The sequence below is a fragment of the Primulina huaijiensis genome, chromosome 14, assembly GCF_012295235.1.
Source record: "Primulina huaijiensis isolate GDHJ02 chromosome 14, ASM1229523v2, whole genome shotgun sequence".
NCBI classification, from domain to species: domain Eukaryota; kingdom Viridiplantae; phylum Streptophyta; class Magnoliopsida; order Lamiales; family Gesneriaceae; genus Primulina; species Primulina huaijiensis.
This window is the reverse complement of record NC_133319.1, coordinates 5,923,222-5,943,368: the sequence shown is the minus strand read 5'-3', so window position 1 is coordinate 5,943,368 and position 20,147 is coordinate 5,923,222. Positions and strand designations below refer to the sequence as shown.

The 20,147-nt window shown below is 31.8% G+C and overlaps 1 protein-coding gene across 1 annotated transcript; it reads right to left on the bottom strand.

Moving 5' to 3' along the window:
- Positions 1-4,211: 4,211 nt before the first annotated feature.
- On the bottom strand, positions 4,212-5,670 carry LOC140957923 (glutathione S-transferase T3-like). Its single transcript, XM_073415348.1, has 2 exons — positions 4,996-5,670; positions 4,212-4,923 (listed from the first exon to the last, which is right to left on the bottom strand). Exons 1-2 carry the CDS (start codon positions 5,386-5,388, stop codon positions 4,231-4,233), a joined length of 1,086 nt encoding a protein of 361 aa, XP_073271449.1. The 5' UTR covers positions 5,389-5,670; the 3' UTR covers positions 4,212-4,230.
- Between the last annotated feature and the right edge of the window lie 14,477 nt (positions 5,671-20,147).

The following is a 20,147-nucleotide window of genomic DNA, read 5'->3' as shown; positions in this document are numbered from 1 at the left end:
GGTATATCACCAATCACTGTAGTCTGCGTATGTAGGATAGCATGCGTTTTGGTTAAAGGATTTCATGTGTAATCTTTAAGGATTCTTTTTAAAACAGCTTACCGATAATTTTTAAATTATTGAAAGACGATTTGTGGAGAATAATGATCTGGTGGGTTATTTTGAGTAATAAACACTAGTACAATATTTTATTTTTACTTCGTCACTAGTTATTTCGACGATTATTAACTATGAAGTAGTATGTATCAATCAACTTCACCAACGAAACAAAACATTATTTTTTACTTCAAAATTTAAAAAACACGAACTTCACTCCTAGTTTTTTGTAATATTTTATTTCGACAGAATAGCTTGTGTTATACGATGGCTGAAGCCTGAAATTAAATGTCCATACTTATTGACGAAGTATTCAAATATTCTTTTTTTTTTCTTGAAACGCAAAGCATGCACCGATAATTATGCAACATTGTATATCTAATTCCCATGATATATCCTACATAACTCAACTCAATTTTTTTTCCTGAAAGGCAAACGAATTTTTCCTCAAATTCGACAACTGTTCTCACAGTATCAAGACGAGTCTTTCTAGCGTGCTTATGTCTTCACTCACACGCACCTTAAGAAACTTCCCAGAGGATCACCCATCCCAAAATTACCCCAAATCAAGCACGCTTAACTTCGGAGTTCTTATGTGATTAAGGAACATAACTCCCTTAATATGTTTCCTTAGCCTAGAAGTCATGAATAATAGTGGAAAAAATTAACCTAGCAATGATCACTGAACTAAAGAAAGAAGTAGATGTCAAGATACAAGATATTACAATAATACAAGAATTTTCGGGGGTCTTTCTGAAATACATTGGTAAAATAGTTGTAACTTGAACCCTAGAATCCCTATTTGTCCGCATCAACGAACATTACTACATCAAGAAATGTCATTGATTCTCTGTTGGGTATTTCGAGTGCTTCGAATTTATCGATTAATCAACATGTATTATTGTCAATTACTCCAATCGTTAATTCTATTAATTACTTGTGATTTTGATTGATAAAAATATTTATGTGTATAATTGCATTTAGAGAAAGGCTCAATCATGAGATAAATTATTCATAAGCTAAAATTTTCGAGCTTATAATCTCTAAATTTTATGTGATACATTTTTTTTAGGATCGTCTTATAAGACAATTTACAAGTTAAAAAAAAAATTGAGTCACTCAACTTGAGTTAATATCTAAATTTAAAACTTGCAAAGAAAATAATATCCCCATAAATTTATGAGGAGTGTTATTCTCACTTCAAAAATTCTCTTTCGCTCCACTTTTTTATTTTTTATTTTGTTGACTAACAAAATTTTCCTCACTTAATTATTTATTTTTCTATTTGATTAAAATGTCTTTTCATAATTATACAACCAATGAACTTTCTTAATCCATTTCCAGGATTTCAATCATACAATTAATTCAAATTTTCTCATTTTCCCTTTCTTCGTTGTTATTTCTTTTCAATTTTTTTTAAAAATTATACCATCCAAGATTTAAAATGTATTGTTTAATACAATTTTATTTTATATCTGTACAGTAATATATATATAAAAAAAAACTATATGACAGGCCTACAATTTGCAAAGCTTATTATAATTATTTTATGGACTTAGACACGTACCTCCAAGGCCCAGGAAAACTCCGTAACATCACATTTATATTAGGTTAGGATATATAATATCATGATGTTTTGGTAGTTAGTATGATTTCATAAAATTCGAAAAAACGAAACGTGTAGTAATTTTTACTGATAACAAACAAGAAACTAATCCTAATACTAATAAAGATATTAATACACTCGATCAAACATACCAAATAGTTTTGATTCGCTATTCACAACAATTAGATTTTCGACGAATAATAATCAAAAGTTCTATTATGTGAGCTCAAAGGCCTAAAATAGTAATTTGGAAAACACTTGACCTCGTTGCTAGCAATAATTCTTTTCCTGCTAATAAATTTTCAACGATCAAATAGTTACCATAGTTAAAAAACCAGATGTCCAATTTACTTACGTTGCAGAGTTGAAAGTATTCTTGGGAGTGGAATATTATCATGTATGAAATATGCCCAAAATGAGCGACCTCACAAATAATAAAGCTAAATAATTACTAGATTAACCGAGGGTGGCGTGATTTTTCGAAAATGCTCCCACGCAAGAGCTGCAGCACTTTGTCGGATATCGGGGGTTTCGTCACAAAGTTCGACGACGAGTTCTTTGAGCGCCACAGCTTCTTTCATGAGACACCATGAAAGGCTCGTCTCAGCCCGATACCCCATAAATCCTGAGAAAGTCACCTCTTTGAGATGTTCATTTGGTTTTACTTTATATAATCCCATTTCATCTAACTCAACAAATAACTCGTCAAATGTATCATGGAAAACATGATTTCTTTTCCACAGAAAATGCAACGAAAGACATAAATTAAGTTCTTACATGTCATACTATCTTTTATATATGTGTAAAGAATGAAACTAAACTTACTTTTATCTCAAGTTTCTGCAAGCAAGGACATTTCCAACGCGGAGGAAAGTGGTAAAATGTAGTCCTTCTGCCACCATGCACACACTTCATTTCGAGCTTGAGATGGTTTAGATTTGTAAGTATGGGGGGTTGTTTTATGCAGATGTCCTGTATAAAACAAAAATAATTATTTTACCAATAAAAAGTAAAAAGAAAAGTGATACTAATTTTAGTACTATGTACCTCCAAGTCAGTTGAGCGGACATCGATGTGCGTTAATTGATCAAGAACAAAAGGCAAAATTCCATGGAAGACGCGGCCTTGTAAGTGAAACTGATCGGATGAGTTGAACTCAACAAGCTTTGGGACATTGTTGAGGTGCAGTGAATACTTAGGCTGCAACTTACGACAAGTCAAGGAAACAAGGTTGACCATGTCGAGCATTCCTAGACGAAGAAATCTCCAAGTGCTTCAACTTCGAATCTCCGACCAACGACTTCTTTTTTAACCTATAAGAATTCAGGATGGACAAGTGTTCGAGAGCAGTACAATTTGAAACAAAAAGTTCGACATCTCGATCGTACACGTGAAGGGAGTGCAGAGACAATTTTCTAAGTGATTTGAGGCCAGCAAAAGACCCTAAGCCTCCACTTTTACTCTTAATCAAGTCCTACGGGGAAAATTGCAATAGCCAGACATAGCTTTGTTGTGATAAATCATTCGTATGCGGATGCTTTCTACTTCCCTGTCCAGCACCAACGGCAGCCAAGTCTTAATATTGTCTCACTTCAGACATTCACCTCGAATTCTTCCAAAAACCGACAGCTCTTGCTTGAAGCCAAGAAATCATAAATCTCCTTCATGTGTTTTGAGGATCCATTTTCCTGAACATATTTGTGTTTCGAGGCATGTCGAGTGCTGAAGGTGAGACGAGTGATGTAAGTATAGAGGCGGCGCCAACGGGTGGATATGATGCTGGTGGCTATAGCTTCTCGCCATGTAAATCGAGAGATTACGTGGACAAGAACATCGTCGGGCAACTGGCTAATCCTGTCCACCTCCCCGATCTCACTTCTGTTCTTCATTCTGGATGATCAAAGAAAACAAAGCTAATTAATTTTAAGCAAAACCAAACACTGAAATCTTCAAATCACAATCATGAGATATCGATCCCTTTTCGAATCGAATATATTTGGACTTTGTATACAAAGAAATATGAAGTAGTAGACTCCAGTGACTTTACAACCAGGAAAAAAAGCTTAACTAAGGGCATCTCCAATCTCCTGCGTCAAATTTGACGCAGGAGGCACCCTGCGTCAAAATTTGACGCAGGGTGTTGTATTTTTTAAAATTTTTTTTTATTTACTTTTTTATTATTTTTAAATTTTGATTAATTTAATAAATAATATATTTAATAATATATGAATTCTTTAATATATTTTAAATGATTTAAAAGCATTTAATTAATGTATTAAATAAAAAAATATTTTGTTAGTATTAATAATTGAAATTTATTTGATTAACATATTAATCTATAAATTGAAAGGTTAATGTAAATCATTACTGTAAATAACATAATCGAATACACAAATTTATTGAATAATATTTAAACATTCAAACACACGATTAAAATAAAAAAACGAAATCAAATACATTTAATTTAAGTGCAAGGATAATAAAAGAGAATCAAACTAAATTAAATAAAAGAGAATCAAACTAAATTATCAATAATCTGGAAAATCAGGTCCTGATCCAGATCCAGATCCTCCAAAATCACCAAAATATTTTCCAAATGTGTTGCCTTCACGTTGACGACGTTCTTCCTCTCTTTTCTGCATAATTCTTGCTCTTTCATTTTGAACCATTTGACGCATTTCTGGATCACCAATTGTGGTCAGATCCATGTACAAAATTTTATTCTCCTCTTGAAATGCAGCCAATGCTATTTGTTGTTGACAAATTTCTAGCTTTTTTTGTTCATTTTGCAACATTAACAGCTTAATATCATAATTTTGTTGAATATCGGTAGCTCCCTTTTGTAGTACATTGATAAGATCGCGATGACCTTCCTTCATCGTAGAAATTAAATCTGATACATTTTCTTCTCTTTTTTTCTTTAATTTGGATTTTTTCACTCCAAGTGGTCGCTGAGATGGAGTTCCACATGCATTTTCATCACTACTTAAATTAATTGAAAATGAATTTATTCCTTGAGAACCTGACATTGGAGATTCCGGTTCTTGATTATCTGATTGTGACGAATCCAAATTTGTGACATGTTGTTTTGATAGTGGTATCGGTGCACTGTCGTTGGCCGAAAATTTCTCCAAATCTTTCATGATAGGCCACACATGATCGAATTTGAATCCTCGACTGAAATTTTTATCTTGCATCATTAAGTCTTTTGCTCGGTTCAACTGCACAAAAATATCCAACCCGTATAAAAATAAAGTTAGCGTATCTAGAATATTTTAAAACTAAAGACTTACAATATCTTCCTCGGATGCGCCACTCGGCTTCAGCTTTTCAATTATGCTTACACAGCCACATAATTTTCTAACAGCACGGAGGATAACTTGCATGCGACATTGCATTGATCTTCTATTGCGTTCTTGCATGTTATTCGATCTGCTGCCATTGAAAGCTTCTTCAATACGACTCCAAAATCGATCTTTGGATTGGTTTATACCGATGATAGGATTTTGCGAGACGTCAAGATAAACATGACATAATAGCTTATCTTCTTCGATAGAGTAGTTAGATGTTCGGCTACTGGAGTCCATTGATTTTCTTTGAAGAAATATATTATTTGGAGTATGATTTGTAATGTTTGATAATTCAATCAAACAATCATGAGTATATTTATAGTAGAAATTCCACATACCATTTCAAATGCACCTACCGGTCCAAATGCACCTACCGATTCACCTACCGTTCCAAATGCACCTAGCCTTCCAAATTCACCTACCATTCCAAATTCACCTACCGTTCCAAATGCACCTAACCATTCCAAATTCATCTACCGTTCCAAATTCACCTACCGTTCCAAATCCACCTACCGTTCCAAATTCATCTACCATTCTAAATTCATCTACCGTTCCAAATCCACCTACCCTTCGAAATCCAATTACCGTTCCAAATTCACCTACCATTCTAAATTAATCTACCGTTCCAAATACACATAACCTTCCAAATTCACCTACCGTTCCAAATCCATCTACCGTTCCAAATCCATCTATCATTATATAATGTGGATTGTATTATCCTACTAACACATAAATCTTGCATTCTTCATATCACAAAAATGAATCCAACTTTTCAATTTGATGCAATATCGTCTAGCTCATATTCATTGTCAGATATTGAAGATGATAATCAATTCTTCGAAAATCTCCAAAACAGAAGGAATGCAATACTGACAACTATGTCTCGAGAACAAAATTTGGTTGCTTCCTACATCATCCAACAAGAAAAAGAAGTCACACATGGAGGTTCAATTCCGGGTCACATATTCATTCGACGCGACCGTGAAATTGCTGATCGTAAGTTGTTTAACGACTATTTTGCTGAAAATCCAGTATATAATGAAGCAATGTTCCGTAGACGACTTCGAATGTATCGGACTCCTTTCATTCGGATAGTAGATGGTATACAGAATCACGATGTTTATTTCATACAACGAATTGATAGTTTGGGACGGCTCGGGCTGTCGACTAATCAAAAAGCAACTGCTGCATTGAGAATGCTAGCATATGCCTTACCTGCAGATGCTACTGATGAATACATCCAAATAGGAGAATCGACTGCAATTCAGTGTATGCAACGCTTTTGTCGAGCTATAGTGGAAGTTTTTGCTGAGCAGTACTTGAGATCACCTACGGCCAATGATGTTGCTAGACTACTCTATATTGGCAAACAACGAGGTTTTCCTGGAATGTTGGGAAGTCTCGACTGTATGCATTGGAGGTGGAAAAATTGCCCCACGGCTTGGGCGGGACAATATGCAGGTCGTAGTGGTTCTCCAACAATCATTTTAGAAGCGGTGGCTGATTATGATCTTTGGATATGGCATGCATATTTTGGTATGCCCGGAACCAATAATGATATAAATGTTTTAGAGTCGTCCAGTCTATTTTCCAATCTTGCACAAGGAATTGCTCCTCCAGCTCATTACAATATTGGAAGCAAAGAATATGATACTGGATATTATCTAGCTGATAGTATTTATCCGAAATGGTCAACTATTGTGCAGACTATCCATGATCCGCGTGGTCCAAAGAAGCAGTATTTTGCGATGAAACAAGAGTCATGCAGGAAAGATGTGGAGCGTGCATTTGGCGTTCTTCAATCACGATTTGCAATTGTGGCATCTCCCGCCCGTGGTTGGAAGAAAAATCATTTGCATGATATAATGAAAGCATGCATTATAATGCACAATATGATAATCGAAGATGAACGTGATCTTAGTGCACCAATTCAAGATGCGAGGGAAGCACCGACTCCAGTGGTAGAAATTGTTGTCAATGAACATATCAGATTTCAAGAATTTCTCGCTCGATATAAAAAAATAAAAGACAAAGACGCCCACTTTGCATTACGAAATGCTATGATTGATCATTTATGGGATGAATATGGTCATTCAAATATTTGAAATTGTATTTGTAATGTATTTTTTAATTTAATGTCATGTATTTGTACTATGTTTTTTTAATTCAAAGTCATGTATTATTATATTTTATCCATTTAAATAATTTATGTTTCAATTCGTATAATATTAAACAATTAAATAAATTTTTAATAATTATTAAACAATTTAAATAAATATTAAACGATAATTATTAAACAATTTAAATAATCATTAAACAATTTAAATAAATATTAAACGATACTTATAATTATATTAATAAAATTAGAAATATATATTTAATAATTAATAAGAAATAATTTAAATATATTTTTAAAAAAGAATATTCTGAGAATATTCTTTTTAGAGTAAGATTTAAAGTAGATGGGTTGGAGATGAATATAATATTTGATGCAGAAATTGCCCTATTTTAAAGTAGAGTTGCTTTAAAATAGAATTTTGGGTTGGAGATGGCCTAATACATCCCTAATGTTTTATTCACCAAAAGTTCACTTAAAATAGTCTTAATTATATCCCAAATTCACTTTGAATTTTATGCGAGCGCAAAATGTCAAACTTGGAGCACGATTTTTCCTATCAACACTTCCTCGGTTACCCAATAGTGGGTACCTGCGGCTCGGGGTTAACCCGTGGACAACAAAGGTAACGGCTGTAAATTCAAAAAAATTGTCAAAAACTTAATCTAATAAATAATGACATCCTACGATGTCAACATAACAGTTCTAACTTCTTAACATTGAATCACATAAAAATAATCAATCCTGTAATAGATTTTTCCAACAAAGCTGCCAACGAAAGTAAATTAATCAACTAAAAATCGAGGTATGAATGATACCCTTTTGAAGCCTGGGGATGGAAGCCCCACAATGTCAGTGAAATACGTCGGATCAACGAAATCTCCAAAAAGACTCAACCTTTATGGCTCGATAAATTAATTTTTCTTCACTGATGCGAACTCTGCACACAAAATCTATTGATTTGGCCTGATGTTGTTTCCCCAAGGTTTTTCGATGGATCCGCGGGGATATTTAATTGCTATCGGAAGGTGCGCAGGTGAGTGGGGAACACGGTGGTGGGTGGGACGAACCTCACAGCGGCGGGCGTTTCTTCCACGGGGGGTCCGATGTGGAAGATTTAGATATATAGACGGGGCACAATTTCTTTCAAGGAAAGAGTCCTCCTCCTCTGACAAATAAAATATTTGCCATTTTTTAAATTATTATTTTAAATAATAATTTGGCTAATATACAATTACGTGGGCCTTTATTGTACTAAAATATTGGCTAAATAATTTTTATATTAACTCTAAATTTAATAAATACTTTTTTTTATTTTAAAATTGCACTATTTCCAGTAATGTTTTATAAGATATTATGATTAATTAAAAAGGTATTTTTTTGGGTCTACAAAGGTACTTTTTAAAAAAGTAGTTATAGTAAAAAATTTAAAAGATATAGAATAAAAATTAACAAACATAAGAAGATTTGTTTAGGAAAGTACATGCAAAAGTCTTGCATTTATGTTTTTAGGTCAAATCAAAATCATATGATATAAGGAAAATAATAAATAAGAGTATTTATTAAGCAATAAATATTATAAAAAATAATATCAATTATTTATTTTTATCATCTCAATAATAAAAGAATTTATTAGTTTTATATGCAAATAAATAGAAGTATAAATTAAAATCAAAACTAATTTAAGAAAAAAAGGTATATTAATTAAATACTTTTTATTTATTGGAACATTAATATTACTTTTAAATTTAATATTGTAAATTTTGATTTTGATAATAACACTTGATTAATATTTTTTTATTGATTGAAGTTATCACGTAATTGATTATTGTCTATGATATTAGTATTTTAATAATTTAAATAAAGTATGTCTAATGTGAGACGGTCTTGTGAATTTATATTCGCGAGACGATCAATTCGATCCATAAAAGTAATACGTTTAGTATAAAAACTAGTACTTTTTCATGTGTTGGGTATGTAATTAACACCTGAAAAATTTTGAGATGTTTGTCAAGATTTAATTAAAGAATTTAAATAAATAACAATAATAAATAATTATTCTAGCAAAAGTTTGACATAATAAATAATTTACATACACATTAATCTACTTAATGTATAAAAAGGTTGGAATAATTTAAAAAAAAATATCATCTAAGTACTAGGGAAGCTCCATTCTGGCATTGTTTTAAGTCGCATCATGATGCATATTTTATTGACTGCGCATTATATGTGTCAAAGTATTTTAATAAGGAAGATTTTGAGCTCTTTGTTAGTGTTTGTTGGGCCATATGGTATGAAATTTGTAAGATCAAACATGGACCTCTCGGACAGAGAAAAACTATTAGAGTAGATTGGGTTTATGCCATGTTAGATTATGTGCGTATACTTCGTTTGAAATATGTTTTACCAGATTTTAACTCACTGAAGCTTGGAGATGATGTATGGAAACCTTCTCATCTTTTTCAATTCAGATTAGATGTTGATGCAGGCTATGATTCAGAGAATCAACGTTTCAGTGTTGCTGCCATAATTAGAAACTTTTGCGGTGCAAAAGCTCTCCTTATTCGTGACCCGGGTTGTGTTCTTGCTACTGAGTTATTGGCGTTACGTTGTGGGATGGAATTCTGTTTGGCCATTGGCATCTCTAATATTTGTATTTTCTCAGATTCTTTCGAGGCGGTTCACTTAGCTCTTAATCCAGATGAGGAGTTTGGTCCAGTTGGGATTATAGCCTTGGATGTCAATTTTTTGCTTTGGACATTAGCTTTATTTCTATTAAGCATATGTATCGTTCGGCCAACTGTGTGGCTAGAGATGTCAATGGGGCAGGTATGAGGCGGGTATGGCAAAACCCAAGACCCGCCCCATGAAGAAAACTCGGACCCATTACCCGCCCCATCCCGGTTAAATATTCTTCGGACCCACCCCACCCCGAAAACGAAATGGGACCGGGTATGGGGCGGGTATGGCAAAACCCGTGAGACCCAAATTTTTTTTAAATGAAAACAATAATCTTCTTATCACATGACTGGATTATGAAACAAACAATCCTCTAAATACAACACAATATAAAACTAATTCATGTCTTCGACCACACTTAATAATAACAAACAAATTATTTTCACGACATAAGAAATCACATAAAAAAAAAGAGTTACTAGCTCTCCAATAAAAAGTCTTGACATCCTCAAAAATAAGTCATAACAGAACTTAAACAGATCAATGTAAAATCAGCGAGTAAGCAATCTTTCAGACACATTATTCAGGATCATCTTCCTCTTCATCAAGAATAGTGGGACAAGTTGGTAAATTACTTGAAGAATTACTTACAAAATTAAAGAGAGAAGTACATTGAAAAAATAAAACTGTAATTTAAAACAGTAAAAAAAAATGTAATTTAAAGAGAAAAAGTATAGTAACAAAATTAAAATGAAAGTACAATGACAAAATAAAAATGTGATTTATTTACCTTCCACGTCACCTCACAACCATCTTCGCGAGCACATCAATTTATATCCACATATATGGGGCGGGTATGAGTGGGGTATTAAGTATTATAGGACTCATGACCCGCCCCATACTCAGACGGGTCTCAAAAATTGGACCCGCGACCCGTCTCATGACCCATTTAATATGCCCAAACCCGCCCCAGATGGGGTGGGTCCATTGCGGGTCTGGGTAAAACCCGGACCCATTGACATCCCTATGTGTGGCTCATTTTCTAGCTCGTCGAGCTTTAGATGGAAATATTCTATCTTGGCTTTCTTTTGTTGTTCTTCAGGATCTCTCGGATTGATTTTATTTTATTTTTTAATGTTAAAAAAAAGTTAATTATATGGTATTAAACACTACAAACACAAAAAATGTCCTTCTAAAACATATATATAAGAGTGAGCGGTTCGATAATGGTTCATATCGTCTTTAAACAGAAAAAAAATGATTTATTTTTATTTTTAAAAAAAATCAAATCTAAACTGCCGTGGCAAAACTAAGGAACATAAATAACTTATTATGTTTCCTTAACCAAGAAATTCATGAATAATAGTGAAAAAAAATTATCTAGCAATGATCAATACTAAACATAAATCCCTTATTATGTTTCCTTATTTGATTATATGTTATTTTGGAGAACTTACAAAATCTTCAAAATATCTCACAAGTGTTTTCGAGCTTATAATCTCTAAATTTTATGTGATACATTTTTTTAGGATCGTCTTATAAGACAATTTACAAGTTAAAAAAATATATATATTGAGTAACTCAATTTGAGTTAATATCTAAATTTAAAACTTACAAAGAAAAAATATCCCCATAAATTTATGAGGAGTGTTATTCTCACTTCAAAAATTCTCTTTCGCTCCACTTTTTTATTTTTTATTTTGTTGACTAACAAAATTTTCCTCACTTAATTATTTGTTTTTTCTATTTGACTAAAATGTATTTTCATAATTATACAACCAACGAATTTTCCTAACCCATTTCCCGGATTTCAATCATACAATTTACCCGGCCCATTTAGGCGTACCAAATAAACTGTTTCCGCTCCCTCCTCCTCCTCAAACCCAAATAAACTCAAACTCGAAATGACGAGAAATCCTTCCCACTCTCTTATGTGTCTGCACGGGTTGAAGAGGGAAATTGATCGCACGTTTGTGAAGATCTCGGAGCTGAGATCGGAACAGTTGGAATTGAGGACCACGCTGGCGGCGCGCGACACCATTCTTGTGGACACCAGGGCCCAACTGGAGTTCGTCGGAAGGTTGGTGAGTGTTGGCTTCGTCGGAACCCTAGGAGTCAGAATGGAAATTGAAGATTCAGAGGTTGAAGATTTCTCCAAAGAATATGGGTTGCCGATGGAACACATCAAGATTCTCGGACGCCGAAGATCGTAAGTCGTGTTGATATAATTGAAATTGAAATTGAAATGAAACTCGCTGTTTTTTCGATGTAGGGATTTACGTTTGTGATATTGTCTATCGTTTGTTTTGTGTATATTCTAATCCTAACTGATTAGGTTAAAAATCATTGATCGTGAATCCATCTTTTCTGGTAAATCTAATAGTTTTCCAGCATCATATAGAGAGGGAGAAAAACGTGTTTAACAAGTGACTAATGATTGGTTGACTGATTTTCTTATTCCCCTTGGACTCGGCTGGACAGAGGAGACAAAGGACTTGTAGCATAATTGTTTGATGTTTCTCATCTAGGTGAAAAACTAATGCGCAAATTTAATAATCGGTAACCGAAGAAAACATTAGGGAGCTTATTTGGAGGGAATCAGTTTAGTTTAATCCATATCTTGTTAAATAGTCATCCATATTTACAATATTTATTTTTTACTTTGTGCCTGTGGTACAAATCTATATTAATGTTTCTCTCCGTGTATTAATCTTGCTGGGCATATTTTATTCTCACCATTGTCGAAATTATTACAGCTTGTTATTTATAAAAGCGAGTTTATTATTAGAAGCTACTCACTCGTAAGTTCATTTAGGATTGTTAAATATATATCGTAAGTTTCGTTACTCTGAAGCTAGATGTTATTCTCATTCACTTTTGCTAAGATAGATATATTTATGTTGTAACTTTAAATTTGATTTAGATATGATCTTATTGGGATCTGATTGTTTTCATGATTAAATACACGATTTTAATCTAAAATTGACATAAAAGATTCGATCTTATTAATGGACAAATATTCAGTTTACTTTTTTGTACATGATTCATGTATCACGGCTTGTTGAAGTGACTCTTGATTAGTCGATAGAGAAGAAGATCAACTTTTGCAATCTCAAATTCTTGGAGAGATAGTATAATATTTTGGGGATGATGCTGAGAATGCAAGGTGCAAATTGCACGAGTTTAATGTACCATGCTTGACATGTACCGATGACTGGCTCTATAACTATACTGTAGGCCTTTAGAAGCACTCGAAACATGACTTTTCAGAAACCCTACCCTGCATTAGAAAATGTAGTTTGTATTTTATCATTACTAAAATAGCATCTGTACCAATATAAGAACCCAATTGTTTCCCGCAAGATTATGAATAGGTTTCGCCACATCACTGTCTTTATAAGTTCACCCAATTTCTCTTTGCATATGTATATGCAGACTGAGTTGAGTTGGTAAACTTTATTCTTTCTTTCTCCACATATAAAAGATATTCTGTTTCAACCATAAAAAAACATATTCTAATCATTTAAATATTTATAAAGAATAGTTAATTAATTAGGTTAAAAATGTTTGCCCTATGGTGTTCATGGATGGCTAGTAACATAATACATTTTTTTTTACCATCATCAACAAATGTTTTACTTTCACAGTACTAACCAAATTAGTTTATCTCAATCGACTCATGTGATCCATGGGAATTGCATACTAATCTAATTTAATAGAGCGAGCGAGCTAGCTAGCTAGCACAACACAACCTTTTCTCTGTTTTTCTATTATGAAGGATGATAGGAAATAGTTGTGGGTTATGAATATCTTTGAATGCAAGTATTTCTACTAATTGAATTAAGTATTTTAATAAATGTTGAAACATGTGATTTTCCAATACAAGACACGAAGAAAATCGACTCAAATTTTGTTTTAGGACTTTGAATTACAGGATCTATAGCATGTTCTTCTTAAAGAAAATAATTTATATACTTGGGTCATTTGATATTGTTAATATTTAATTTGGATTTTCTCGTATGTTATTTTACTTTTGTGTGTTTGTGTCGGGTTGGGAGGGAGAAAAACTTGTATAACAAGTGGTAGGCCCACGTCACGACTTGAGTGAGCCCATTCCCTCAAACAGCCCGATTGTTCAACAATAAAGCCCGTATTATCGAAAGTAGATTTTGCACAAAATTAACTTCAATGCCAACATTCGTCTAGTTTGTTTAAACAGAATATTAAGTATTATTTTATCTCATCAATGTTCTATTTTAATGTGCAAGACATATTATTATTATTATTATTACTCTAATTATATGTTTTAAATTTTAAATTTGATAATAAATATGTGACTTTAAATCAAATAACTCAATGTAGATCCCAATATAATTATTTGAAGCAACACTTTCTACCCACACAAGATCGATTTGATCTTCTTATTTTTAACAAGTTTTATACCATATTTTTGAAAATAAATTTAATTTCATACAAATTTATTATAAACAATAATTATATATATATATATATAATATAATGGGGGGCTTTTTTAGAAAAGACCCTACTATAAATAGTCATCTCCCATGCATATATTTTAATAGATAGGGTAGGGGGCCGGGAGACTATTCCTAAAAACAAACGAAAAAACCATCGGTACAGTGTAAGCAGTTTAGAAATTAAAATTAATTAAACTTAAATTAAAATCGCGTCATTAATTTTGTTGCTCAAAACTTGAATTCAAATTAATAGCATTACCAAGATAAGGAATTGAAACATGTATAATAAAAATGTTTTCTCAGAAGTTCCATTTTATTTCATAACAAATAATTAGTGCAACAATTTATTTCGAAAAATTCCGATGTGATACCAACAAGCTAAAAACAAATGCAGGTCCGTTGAGATAAGTAATGTAAATAATATGATTTCTTAATATAAATTCATTCTATATGCCTAATTGCATAAGTATCAATTTGAGAGTTACAATCTTGTAATTAGAAGTGTAACCTAATCCAAACATAAAATTTAATTAAAACGGATGTGCTTGCTACATAATATAGCTAGCTATATAAAACCGGTTATGAACCGGTTCTGATATCGGATTCAAACGGATCATATTAAAATAATTTAAGATCCATTTTGAAGTAAAATAACCCGATTTATTATTGATATTGAATTTGACTCCACCCGGAACCAATTATATCAAATCGGATTAAACCAGGCCGAATTCGAATCGACGACCGATCGATTCAATCCGCGAAATAAATGTTTGAGGCGGTCAGCAGAATCATTGAATACAAAAATGTTAGGAGAAAGGTCATGAATTAAAATTTAAATGTGATAAATATATATAAATGAATGTACTCAAAGCTTTCGGGCTTTTTAGGTATGCTGAGTTTACCATGCCAATCGTCCATAGAGCCGCACACGTGTTAACATTTTATTTGCACTTTTAATATGATTTTTTTTTTTTTTAAATTGTTTTAAGTGCAATAATTTTATTTAAATGCTCTAATATGATCAAAAAGTTCATTTATTTTTCTTTATTTTAATTATGATGAAAAAATACCTAGGAAATTTTGTTGAGAAAATTAACTATTCAAAAATAATAAACAAAGGAGGAATTATTTTTATGACTAAGAAACAAGCAATGGTGGCAAAATTTGGATAATAATGGAGACAACCAACCATTCGTTCTGGCACTACAATTAATGTTATCGAACAATATCATTATTCCATTCGGTTAAGTAGATCATGTTGCATGTATGACCATGATTAATCACTCATCACACATGTCATGTACTGAATAAATTAAGGACATAACTCTTGAGGTTAGAGTGACATGGACCCTTCCGTTACTAGTAGCCGACATCGACTCTTCCGTTACTTGTATATTATATAATATAATATACAAGTAATTTCACCTACATATATCAAGCTCGCTCGCACAAGCTATACCATCACATTTAAAATGATTTCATTTAGTCACTTGATAGTTTACAAAACAATCATAATAAATTCTTACGTTAATATAAACTTATTTCATGATAGTTCATTTAAAAATATAATAAAGTCACTATGCTCCACAACCAAATTCGGAAACTGAATATTTCTTTTCCTTCCCAACTAATTTATCTCCATATTTTTCTCATAAAAATAAATAAATAAATTTCAAAGAATTTTAAAAGAACTAAATTGATCAGTCGATCGACTGAATTTATGGAAATGGATTCGAATAATTGGATCCAGCTCTATAACAAAAGGGATGCTATATATGGGCTTAGTGGGTTGAATCTACTGAAAGAAATCCCAAAATTGTTTTGAACAATTGGATTCAAGACGGCTGGAATAGGCTCACTTGTTCTATGGGCTTAGTGAGCGTATTTTCCTTGTTTAATGAGAAGTCTCAGTATTTTCCTTGTAACTTCATTTCATTTTTTATTTCCAATTATGGACCCATTTGTGACGTTGATTGTCCTTCTTCAGATGTACTCTTATCTAAGAAAATGGAGACCCTTATTATACTAAAGAATTTAATATTGATTTATGATACTAATTTATTTTTACGAAAATAATCTTATCAACTCAAAAATTTAATATCTTTTCATTTAATATCCACTTTAAAAAATTCAAATATTAAATGTTCTCCTATAAATTAATATCCACTTTCAAACTTTCAAATATTCACTTGTTATCTCCTATAAATCTTAATAAAAAATTGTTACCAAGTATATTTCTATTATCTTTAAGTTTTGGTAATGACAATAACAACATCGAATTGTTTCATGATCCAACCACCATTCTTATGTATTTACAGGTTTCTAGCCGCTGGACAAGTCTAACTGCTCAGCATAAGATCAAGAGTTCACGCTGCAAAACATCAGAAGATCATCTCGTGAATCTGCTTCAAACCGGACCGCTGAAATAATCAAAACCTAGTTGTTCAACTCTAATCGATCAGACTTCAGAAGATCAAGGTAGATACTGCAACTCGAGGTGCTCGTTCGTATCAGTTAAAGTAACCAAAGCACAATATTACATCAACTGCCGATTAACAGAAATATTTCCCAAAGTGTTAAAATTCAAGCAATTTTTCATAGACTAAAAGAGAGAAAAATCCAGAAAAAACAAAGGAGCATTCAATGTGCATTCAAATGTTGACATACCAAGTTATCGGTAGATGGTACATATGATCACTGAAAATCATTTCTGCTCGTTGGAGTCTTTCAATTATAAATATGCAGATTCATAATTTAAGAAACAACGATAACCAAGAAAGAACATCACACATTTTCCAATCTACTTTACAAGATTTCGAGCTCACTTATTTTTTAAACATCAACCTTCTCAATTAGCATACACTCATCATATTATTTAAGGATCATTTTGTGCTACCCTACCAACTTCATCCGTCAAAGCTAACTGTTAATGTTCGTATTGGTCACTGGTGAATCAAGGGTTCTTAAACAACTAGAAGTTGTTGATTTATCACTAAAAATTGCGATTTAGGCAGTGATAAGTCACAAGTCGAAGTGGGTTGTTACATATTGTTGTAAAAACAAAGTCTTGTAGTGGATTTCTTTCTAAGTCAATAAATGGGTGATGTAAGAATATTTATCTTCGAACATCCATAATTTATGTCTTCATTTACTTTACACACTTTATATTGATTGATTGTTTACCTTTTCATTTTGTTAATTGTTGCTCATTTTAAATATATATACATATATATAATATCACTAGGTTAGCCGTACCGTTTTCGAACTTATTTATTTTCAGTGGTCCGACAAAGTCTAGCCATTCAAGAAAGAGTTTTAATAGCTTAAAAAATGTTAAAACCAGCCGTTTTTCAAAAATATTTTAAAATAGTTTATCCACCCCCTCTAAACTTTGTTCCGATCCCAACAAATTGTATCAAAGAGAAGTCATGGATTCGAGTATCCAAAAAAACATATTTCTACACTTCTTGGGGAGATATTAGGTTAAACATGCTTGAGTGAGAGTAGTAATAAAATAAGTGACCTCTTGAAAAGCTCTCGTACGTCGATCTTCTGACGTTGCATCGCTTGATCTAGTTAGCTATGTGGGTCGTAAAAGAGTGATTTCATATCTTAACGGGTAATATTTTTTCTGTTGGGGACCGAACCGACGATATGAAAAAGATAAGATTAATCTATAAGGGAAATGAGACAACACTAGTAGATAGACAGGAACCTCCCCGGGCTTATTGTCCTAATTGTCCTACTGATTAGCATTTTTTTCAGTAATGTTTTATAAGATATTATGATTAATTAAAAAGGTATTTTTTTAGTTTAATTTCTCATATTTGTCACAGACTTGAGTCAACACCTGTCGTGTCATGGTGACTCGAAACGGATCCACTCCATTCAACTTTAGACCATATTTTTGAGATAATAGTTGGCTACTTTAAGAACGAATGTTGGTTCGGCAAATAAGGGTGGTAGTGAGAAAAATATATGGAAAATAGCAAATCCCGAAGTTGAAGAACGAGGGTAGATCCAAGCCAAAAAAGTTGATCGGGATGGACGATCGTTTCTGCACTAATCTTAAACATTTTTGGAAAGTTTGGTAATCTTTGGACATTTATTTTAATTTTTATGAATTTTTAAAGTTTAAACCAAAATTATATAGTACAAATTTTATACAAATTTTTTTTAAAGGTTTCAACACCGATTATCGGTCCTAACCAGTGTGACATCACTCAAATTGTATTTACATGACATTGCCTTGGCTTGGAATTGAAATCGAGACGAAAAAATAAACTATCAATAGAATTTTTTCCTACCAGTTTCTTCAATAATATAGTTTGACGTTTGGCCAAGAATTTACATTGAAGTTTCATAAACTATCGGGTTATTTATATATTGCATCATGTTGTGTATGACACAATTTATTGGTCATATTATACTTTATATTAAATTTCTAGATTTATTTGTTCTTGACTCATTATCAATTGAATATTATTGATTGAATGACCGAATGAATTGAGTCGAAACAATGGTTTATATACCGGGTTGCTAGTCCATTGGACAACGTGACTGTGGTATGAAAAGTAACTCCAATGAACAACATATTTAAACCTTGGTATATGGTTCATCTGAACAACGTAACTTCGATCCGAAAATATGAGTTCACTTTTGATCGTAAATGATCGATTGTATAGATTTTACTTGAGTACTTAGAGAAAAGTGTTATACCGAATGTTGATGGGAGTCACTTCTTTAGCTTAAGATATTCACTTCAGAGTTTTGAACAGTAACTGTTTTTCGCTTAATAAGATATTTTAATAATGATATATTACCACTGATATATGTCATATCATATCGATCAATTACTGCACTGATAAATTTTTGTTGGACTTGTTATAAATATATAAGCCAATTTGATTATCTCACTAAGTCCCCAAAGATTTAATATTTATTTTCTTCTATTTATTGTAAATTTCAGACCGATACATGATTTCAGGACTGCAAATAAGATGAAAATCGAGAAAATGGAAATTTCGGTTTAACAAGACCATGACTTTTTCGTTGAATTCGTAATTTTGTTATTTTTAAAGTCAAGAATTGTATACGCTTTCGCTAATGTAAGTATAAGATAATGATAATGTAATGATTCCGGAACCCATAGGGTCAGACTGTAGATTTGTCTAATAAAATTTATTCGTGAGACCATATAATATGAGTTATTGTGTTTAAATATATAAATCACTAAAGGATAGTTTTTTCAAATTGTAGAGAAAAAAATAATTGTGTAGTGTAATTAGTAGAACTATTGTTTCACTCGCGCGATGTACGAAATGTTATTTTATTTAATTAATGATTAAAATTAATAAGTATTAGCTTTTGAAAAATCATTTAAAATTATTGATATAATATAATAAATATATTTAAATTCTAAATATTATTATAAAAAAATTATTATATAAAAAATGTTATGTCGTTTGAGATAACACTCAAATGAGAATAACAATCTTTTGTTAGATTAGCTTCGTTATCTCAGTTGAATACAATTGTTACTAATAAAAAGAATAGAAAAATATTTAAAAAATCATATATTTGTTGAAAAATTATTTAAAAATGTGAAAAATATTTGTGTTAAAAATGTGAATGTTGAATGTTGAAAATTAGGTAAAATTAGGAGTTGAATATTGAAAATTAGTGTGTGATGATGTAGGTAATGATGTATTTTATTTTTGGATTATTTGTAAAAATTTTCTATAAATAGATCTCTCATTTGTGAAGAAAATCACAATTGAGTTGAGAGAAAAATATTATAAAGTGTGTAGTGTGATAATTTT